The 8,848-nt window shown below is 53.1% G+C and overlaps 1 protein-coding gene across 7 annotated transcripts in view; it reads right to left on the bottom strand.

Moving 5' to 3' along the window:
• Nucleotides 1–2,800: 2,800 nt before the first annotated feature.
• The window catches only part of RGS3 (regulator of G protein signaling 3), a 112,013-nt gene continuing 105,965 nt past the window's right edge, over nt 2,801–8,848 (bottom strand). For 4 of the 7 annotated variants that reach the window (XM_061604392.1, XM_061604393.1, XM_061604394.1 and 1 more), the window contains 4 exons: nt 6,667–6,768; nt 5,936–5,997; nt 5,290–5,456; nt 2,801–4,099 (listed from right to left, as the gene is read on the bottom strand). In XM_061604392.1, the coding sequence (XP_061460376.1) occupies nt 3,911–4,099; nt 5,290–5,456; nt 5,936–5,997; nt 6,667–6,768 (520 nt within the window). In that variant the 3' untranslated portion in view covers nt 2,801–3,910. Of the gene's footprint in view, nt 4,100–5,289; nt 5,457–5,935; nt 5,998–6,666; nt 6,769–6,970; nt 7,033–8,121; nt 8,433–8,848 lie in introns of those variants that run through there. The other 3 variants (XM_061604400.1, XM_061604401.1, XM_061604402.1) reach the window with 3 other exon arrangements.

Here is an 8,848-nt window from a genome sequence, read left to right as displayed (position 1 = left end):
CTAACCCCCCCTCTCCAACCCCTAAAAATAACCCAGTGGATTTGTTTTCTAAAAAATGGCGATCAAGGAAATGGAAAATGAAATGACATTTTTCCTGCGCCTCGTCCAAATGAACGTAGCAAATGAGCAGAGCCACTCCGAGAGGCTTCTCTTGTTCCTTTTGAGAGCCCCCAAGAGAAGGCTGGCTGTGCATTGGGGACATAATCGCTCAAGGCCTGGCCTTTTCGGTTTGAAAGCGCCCGGAGCCCAAGGCCAAGAATGAACCTGAGCCAAGCCTGCTAGGCTGCCTGCGAGTGAAGATGAAATTGGAAGAACTGAAATGGACAGGGCGGGGGAGAATTTTTAGGTGTATTATCTAATCTGTAAGCCAGCAGGCTGATAGAGAGGGTGGGTGGGGAGCACAGCCCTATCTCCTCCCTCTCTCCAGAACATAAATCATCATTTTTGGTTGTGTGAATCCTTTGCATTTACACAGCAGTTCTTCCCAGCGATCTCCCAAGAACTTTCCTGACAGGCTTGTAAGTTATGCCAGTTTTAACCAAGGATCACCAGAGTGCCCAAGGTCATGGAGCCAGTGACCCAAGTGTGACAGCAGGGCACTAGGGTTTGGCTCCAGAACCATTTCTCCATTGTCAAGAACCAGCCATGGGCCACACCTGGGGGATCACGCTGGAGGAGCCACAAGCAGCTCCCCTCCATGCACACACACCTGCCAGCCAGCTGCACCTTCTCTTCCCACTGTAACTGTAAGTGCAGCATCTCCACTGAGTTGGCCTCGGTCGTCCTGATGGATGACCTTTACGGAGAGCAGGAGGACAGAGGAGAGAGTGACCTTGCTTCTCTATCTCTCTGCGGCTTGTGATACCATTGGCCAGGTGGCATCTTCCTGGACTAGCTCCGTAGAATGGGAATTGGGGGCACTTATGGGACCAAGAGCAGACAGTAGCGCTGGGAGAGTGCTTGTCGGCTCCCTGACAGTTATGCTGTGGTGTGCCACACGGCACTATTGTACCTCCAATCCTATTTAATATCTATGTGAAGCCACTGGGACTTTGGGGGCAAGTGCCATCAGTGCGTTGATGACACTCAGCTCTTTCTCTCCGCAACATCTGAATCAGAAGAGGCTGAACCTTGTGGGTACGAGACATGAATGTGGGCCTGGATGTGATTGGATGGTTGAGGGAAAATAAGCTGGGCTTGGATCCTGGCAAGATGGAGGCACTGTGGGGGAGTGGTTCCCCTGGCCCAGAAATTGGAGGGGGCTGCACTCCCCCTGAAGGAGCAGGTATGCAGTCTGGGGGTGCTTTGGGATCCAGCCTTGTCACTGGAGGCCCAGGTAGCCTTAGTGTCTAGCCCTTAATCAGCTGCACCTGATAAGGCAACTAAGATCGTTCCTGGACCAGGAGAGCTTCACCATAGTTCAGGCACTGGTGACTCCATGAGTGGATTGCTGCAGTGCGCTGCATGTGCGGCCTCCCTTACACTTGACCTGGAAACTACAGCTAGTGAGGAATGTGGGCCTGCCAGCATATAACACCTCTTCTCAGAGATCTGCAATGGCTACAGATTTGTTACTGGGCCACATTCAAGGTGTATAGGGCCCTTAAAGCTTGGCACTGGCTTATTTGCAGAATTGTTTTACCCCATACGTGCTCACTTGACTGCTTTGGTCTGCAAAACTGCCACCATCACAGCTGCCACATAATACTCATACAGTCCTTTAGTGTGGCAGGACCTACACTTTGGGACTCTGCCTATGGCCAGGCAGGTGCCTTTGCTGTACTCTTTTCGACACTGGCTTAAAACATTTTTGTTTAGGCGAGCCTATCCAAATATTTAGATGTTGACGAGTTTGAATCTGTTTAGTTTACTGTTGATTTTGTCTTTTAAATGTTTTTGATTATTTGTTTCTAACAATAGTAAATATTTTTTGTAAACCACTTAGAGGCTCTGTTACAATCAAGCAGTATCTACATAGATAATCAGAGGCCTATTCAAACCTTGCACACAGGGGAAAGGGGTCATCTGTTTGGGCTGGAAACCATGGCAGCCTTTTATCCAAGGGGTGAAGAAAGTGGCCTCTTGCACACCTGTAATCTAAACCAAGCTAGCAGGCCTGTAGGGAGGCAGGTCCTACCCAGTTGGAAAGGCTTTTGGGATGCCTGATGGCTCCCACTTGAACAGGGGAGGGAGAAGCTGCCCCAAAGGTGCCAAGTGTCCAGGCTGCTGTGAGGAGCAAGTCTTCTCATTCTCATGAGAAGGGCAGCCCAGACAGCTCAGACCAAAAGGTCCCACAAGGAATGGCTTGAAGGCAATAAATAAATAAGGAATGGCTTGAAGGGAAAAGCTGCCCCCCCCGCAACTGCTGAGTCATGCTGGTTCTGGACACAAAGGTCCCACATAGCTACCAGCCCCTCCATTTCTGTTTGGGTTTGTGCTTCTGTAAAGAAACAGGCAAGTTGCTCTGAGCAGGTTTGGAGAACCTCATCTTTTGCAGAAGCATAAAAAACCCTGTTAGGAGGGGGAAAAGCTTGAGGGAAAGCCACAAAACAGTTTATTGCAGGTCCACTTATCACGATGAGCAGCCGGTGACAGCCCTCCCAGCCCTGGCCAAGAGCACACGCCAGCTGGACAGGTGGTGCCAGGTCCCAGGAGCCCCTCATTTTAGGCCCAGTTTCCAAATGAAGAAGCCTAGCCACAATTCTCTCTTTGGAATAGTTGAAAAGCTCCTGTCTGAGGACACAGGTTGCCCCTGGGAGTTAAGCACAGCTCAGAAACGGGGGGGGGGGGGAGCAGCCAGGAAGTTCTATTGTCTCTTTATTTATCCTAAATAGCCATGACATTAAAAAAAGTTTTTAAAAAACTAACTGCAGAGATGGGTTTGAATTGTAAACTGGGCACTTGGCCAACAACTGTCCACCAGATTTCTCAAAAGAGGAGCCCGGTCTGGAGCAAAACATGAACAAGCCAGCGCACGCACACGCACACTCTCTCTCCTCTCCCCTGTGCAGCACAGAGAGGCATCAGATTTATACGGCCTTATTAAGTTTACCACTGTGGCAACAATATACCATTATAAATCTCCTTTTTACAAACCACCCAGCTGCCTGCTGCTGGGGTAGAACATGGCTAGGTAGGAAGAGAACAGACATCACAACAACAAGAGATGCACCTCGCACTCAGAACTTATCCTCATTCACTCCAAGGCAAAGTTCTGGAGGGGGGTGGGGACAGGGCAAAGAGGCACATGAACAACAACAACATTGCACTTAAATTAAAGAGAAAAAACTCAGTCAGAAGTTGAGTAGCTCTCACAGATGCAACCTGCTGAGTATCCAGCGAGATTTCAATAAATAAACCTAGAGAGACAGACGACAATCAGATGGGCAAAGAAAAGCAGTTTGAACAGATCAGCATCATTAGCGAGAAGAACAAGAGAGAAAAAGAGGAACAGCTTTTGTCAAGAGACGCCCAAGGGCTAATTATTCCCAGAAATGGAGTCTTTTGTTAGCATATCTTTGGAAGGAGGGGCTCCATTTGCCTGCGTGCCCTTAAAGCCTTCTTGGTGCCAAATCCTGGTCTGTGCTGAGAAAGGGATCCCATGGTATCTGCACCCCCAGAATGGGTAGGGGGGCAGGGGAGGGAAGGCAGCTCTGAATTTCACAGTGGTTTGGCAGGATCCCCAACCCTTAGCCCCTGGTTGCTAGGACAGTGTCGTACCAGAGAGACAACGCAGGTTTCTGGGATGGAACAGTGCCAGACTGCTGGGTTGTCCAACCCCGAGCCCCTTCCGGAGGGCAGTTATGGCTTCTTGTGCAGGCTGGCATCCTACCAAAAAGGCTGTCCATCCCATGTAAACATCCACCTCCCAAAAGGGTCTTCCAAGAGAAGCTGGCCAGCCTGGGAGCCTCTACGGCTGAGGAGGGCTGGGTTTCTTCTGGTTAACAAGGTCCAAGTACAACTCTGAGCGCAGGAAGCGGGGGTAGGGGTCCTTCTCCATCAGCCCGTAGATCCGCCTCTGGGCCAGGTCAAAGCAGCCCCTGGTGACCTTCTGCACATTCTCTTTGGTGAGTTCCCGCGTGTAGGAGTCTAGGTTGACCTAGAGGAACAAGACAGATAACGATGGCAAAACAGTTCATTTAGCCCGCCAAAGGATGGAAACTGCCGCTCAAGAACTACAGCAGGAGGGAGGGTGGATGGTCAGAACAGACGGCACTGCAGCCCAGTGGGAACTGGGGCGCTACTCCCCAAGAGAACCGTTCTGGGTTACAGAGACTCAGGAGTGGAACATCTGGGCATGCAGAAGGTCCCTGGTTTAATCCCAGGTGGGATCTCAGGTTAGGCTGGGAGAAACCTCTGCCTGAAGCCCTGGAGAGCTGCTGCCAGTCAGTGCAGGCAGTACTGAGCTAGATGGACCAATGCTTTGACTCAGTGTAAGGTCACTTCTTACGTTCCTAACTAAAAAAAGCCCTCCCACCGTCCCCCTTCTTAAAAAACAATAAGCAAGGCAGACACACACAGGCCACCACTACAGCCTCTGTTCACAGGCAATGATGGCTACAAAACCCCAGTTCCAGTTCAGAGTCTGCAGTAGACAAACAGTGCAAGTGCACCACAGGCGACGCCTCCATTGGCTATGGGATTATCTGCGCAGCAGCCAGCCAGCCAACCTCCTAGGAACCGTTATCTGCGCTTCAACATTCAGAGTGGTTCCCTTTTCCAAGGGAATGCTGGGAATTGCAGCTCTGTTTGGTGGAGTGGATGGGGGTTGCTAAGGCTCCCCCCCCCAGCCCTTGGCAAATGAGAAGCCATGACAGGGAAAGTGACGTAAAACCAGCATTTTTTAACGCTGCTTGGTGTACATGTGCTCTTGCCCTGCTCACCACAAGGCTGCCTCTTTATGAGTCTTTGCAGACCCTCAAACAGGAAAGTAAGTTTTGTTTGGAAGAAGAGAGAGGTTCACGTTTTGTTCCAATTCAGTCTCCCTTCTGCATGCGTAAATGGAATTTAGTTAAAAATGTGTGTAAGTAGCTTGGTTCTGCAGGCTAATGCCTCAAAGTGTTGTGTTAAGATTTACCAGTGTGACTCAAGTCAAGCATTCAGCTGCAAAGCTCAAGTTTGAGTTTCCAGATTCTGAGTTCCGTTTCACCCATCAGATTTCCTTCTCACCCCAGATGCAGGCAGAGCACTCATGGGTCATGCTGTATCCAAGCACAGCTGACCCCAAGCAGCCTCTCATCGCCCCCTCCCCCCACTAAACCAAGCCAGGTAGCAACTCCTGCCCCTCACTTCTTTGCAGGACTGGACAGTAACGTATTCTGCAAAGATCTTCTTGGCTTTGGAAACCATCTTGGACTGGGACTTTATCTTCTTGTAGTCCTCACATGCCAGCCAAAACTCCAGGTTCTCCTCATTGAATTCGGTGTGCAGGAAGGCACGGAAGGAAGCCAGCCCATCTGGAAAGGGGCAAAAATGCCTTGAGAACCAGGGAGACTCTGTACCACCCAGCCCCAACAGCCTCACCCTGGGGCACCTCCTACTTAAGAAAGTGGGATGAGTGGGCAGGCAGTGCCGTAAGGATTCCAAAGCCAGCCAACTGTCCGGTGCAACCTTTTTGAACAGAAAGAAGCCGATGCCCCCCCCAGCCCAAAGCAATGGCCCAGCACCTGTGTCCCAAAAGGGGGGAGGCGGGAGGAGGAAAAAGAAGCCCCATCCCACTTAGACACTCTTTCACACACACACCCTTTGAAATCTTGGCTGCCACGGTCTCCGTGGTGCCCAAAAATAGGTCCAGACAGAGAAAAATGAGGGAGGGTGAAAGGCAACTTCAAACACAATATCCAATCTCCACTGACGTTTTAGGAGGAGTTTGGGTTCTAAAGGTTTGAAACTGAAATGATGCTCAAAAGCCAAAACCAGCAAAAAGAACCCTTACGTTTATGTTGAAGCAACTTTTCCAGGGACTCTCCCCACTTGAGGGCTTCTTCAGGAGTTGGCCTAAGGAGAAAAAAAAATGGGGGGGGCAAGAGGGAGGACCATGTCGTTTAGCAGGAAAAAGCAGCTGGAGTGAAGCGTCCACCAGGCTAAGGCCCCCTTCCTTAGAGTCAGAATGAGGTTTAGTAAGAAAAGAAGTTCTGCTGCCACTAAGATTTCCCCCGTGGATGTTGCTGGGTTTAGTCTTAATATCTTTCATTCAACGTTTATTTTTCAAAATCTGCACCCAGCAGCCACCCGCATTTCACATCAATCAATGGGTTTTGAAAATGAAAAACAAAGTCAAGATGTATGTTGCCTAACAATCCTGCATGCAATACCAACACCTGTGTGTACGCATACAACTGCCAACACGCCAGACCCTCTTCCTGGCAAAATCCACCAAGGATATGACCTCCGAGGGGGCAGAGGGAAGAGCAGATTTGGATGGAACAAAGAGAAAACACTCCCTGCAGTCCTTCGGCCAGGACGGTGCTGTCGCGCAGGGCTGCCTGAACAGGTCCCTGGTACAGCAGAGGTGCCCCTTGGGGCAAACCTCTGAGCTCGGATCTGGGGATGAGGCAACCTAAGGGAAACTCAAAGCGTGTTCGACCTGGCCTCGGAGCGAGGTCACCTCCACACCCTCCGCCCCTTCTGCCCCAAGAGGTAGCCCCGCCTGACCCCCTCCCTTACCTGAGCAATTTCAGCCCTCTGTTGGCCTTGCTTCCGGGGTGGCCTCCGGGGGCCTCGTTCCGCCGTCGAAAGAGCCCCAGCCGGTTCTTCACGTCTTTGGCCCTGCAGGCACCAAACAGAAGAGCACTTGAGTGGAGCAGCACCGGGGCTGTGGGGGGGAAATCGGCAGCCCCACGAGCGGCCGGGTTAGCAAGCAAACAAGGCAGATTAACGTTACACTTTCGCTGTTCAATAAGCAAACAAACGGCATTGTGTCAAGTTAAAGCCAGTCCGAGACCAAGCAAGCAAGCAGACATACACCCACCCTTTGCGTATGTGCAGAGGCATTTCAGCCACAGCTAATTGGAGGCCTGGGGAGGGTACCCCGAGCAAGTGCAAAGCGCGGAGCAAACCTACTCCTTCATGGTGTGCCTCCGCTGCAGGCTGACCACGCCGCCGCCGCCGCCGCCGCGAAAGCCCAGGGCGGGCACGCCGAGAAGCACCTCCGCGCGGAACTCCAGGACGGCTCGGCCGTCGCCGCCTCGCGGAAGAAGGGCATGGCCGGGCGCTCCGGAGCAGGAGGACGCGGTCCTGGTTCTGCAGCTGCTCAGCCGCCACCTCCCTGCCGAAGAAGCGGGCGGGACTGCACGTGCACAACTCGCGCCCCACTAAGGGGGCTCCTGTCTTGGCAACCGCGCAAGAGGCGCAGCTATATATAGGGCTCTTGGCGCGCCGAGGGTTAAAGGAATGGGCCGGCGGGGGAGAAAGGCAGGCAGGTGCCAATCGGCGACGCGTGGGGGACTGGCAGCAGCGCCCTCGAGTGGCGGCCTGCGCGCAGCCGCCCCACGGCCAGGCGATTTCCGTCAGGACGGCCCGGCCGTGCAGGATCCCGCTGCTGCAGTTCGCCTTGGGCGCCCTCCCCCTCTCCCCGGGCGTTTTTAAAGGAAGGTGCGCTCGAGGCGCATTTCAATAAGAACACCGTTGCGCAGACTGCCCACTTTATTTCCATCCAGCGGCCTAGACACTGTCTCAATAAACAAAAAATAAACAGATAAGGTGCTTTCCAGACCGGCTGCCTGTTTCTGGGGGGCTTTTTAACGGGTTCCCCCAGGAAAAGGCCGCCAGGGGGGGCAAGGATTTACTACCTCCCGCGGCCGCTATGGAGGACCTGAACCTACGACGGCTGAAGCAGAGCCGCAGTAAGGCTGGGGCGGGGCGCACCCAAGAAGACCCCTCGGCCGGTTTGTTTTTCTCGGGGCGCCGCCATGTTCGTAAGCAAACGCAGAATGCCTGCCCTGTCGCCCTCCCCACTTCAGATTTAGGCGGCGTTCTAGTCCGCAGGCACCCTCGAGGAAAAAGGGGGCTGACAAAGCAGTTGTCAGGTGCAAGAACGGTTTTCTTTCGCAAACAACAAGGTACGGGCCGGCGCGTCTTGCTCCCGGGAAAGCCGTCTCCCACCCCCAACGGCCTCCTCACTTTTCCAGGTACCATTCCGAGACGCCCCGGACGGCGGCATGCATGATGCTCTGGGACAGCAGAAACTTCTGTACAAAGTGCAGCCACGCGAGACTGAGGATGCACTTCTGCCCCCCAATCCTCCAGGTGAGGCCGGGGACCCGCGGTGAAGGGCTGCCTCCTCTTCCGAGCCTCGTGCAAAAGAAACGCAACGAAGCTGAGCTTCCCCGGCGCGTGGCAGCCTAAATAGCGCGGGAGCTGCAGACTTGCCCAGGCAGGCGCGTGGGCATAGCGACACCTCGCGGCCAAGTCCCGCAGCCGCAACGGCACGCCGCAAGCGGGCACGAGTCGGCCAACGTACTCTGAGCATGCACAGTGGCAACGCCCGCCCTCCTCCCCCGTCCCTTGCCCGGTGCGCTTTGCAATTTCTAGCAGAGCTTGGAAAAGTTACTTTTTTTGAACTACAACTCCCATCAGCCCAATCCAGTGGCCATGCTTGCTGGGGCTGATGGGAGTTGTAGTTTAAAAAAAGTAACTTTTCCACACTCTGCCGCAGATCAAGGAGCAGCCTGACTGGGCGCAGGAGGAATGTGCCGCTTAAGGGTCCGAGTGTCAGACCAGCGCCAAGGGGCCTGCAGATCTGCCCCCCCCTTACTTCCTCTCCCAAATTAAATAATTAAATGTATTACCAAAAATAATAATTCTGCTCTACTTTTTTGGTGCTCCTCCACTGAACTTTTACGCTGGT

Source organism: Rhineura floridana, chromosome 20 (genome assembly GCF_030035675.1).
Source record: "Rhineura floridana isolate rRhiFlo1 chromosome 20, rRhiFlo1.hap2, whole genome shotgun sequence".
In the NCBI taxonomy this organism is placed as follows: domain Eukaryota; kingdom Metazoa; phylum Chordata; class Lepidosauria; order Squamata; family Rhineuridae; genus Rhineura; species Rhineura floridana.
The sequence above is the reverse complement of the archived record's forward strand: the minus strand, read 5'-3'. Positions and strand labels throughout refer to the sequence as shown.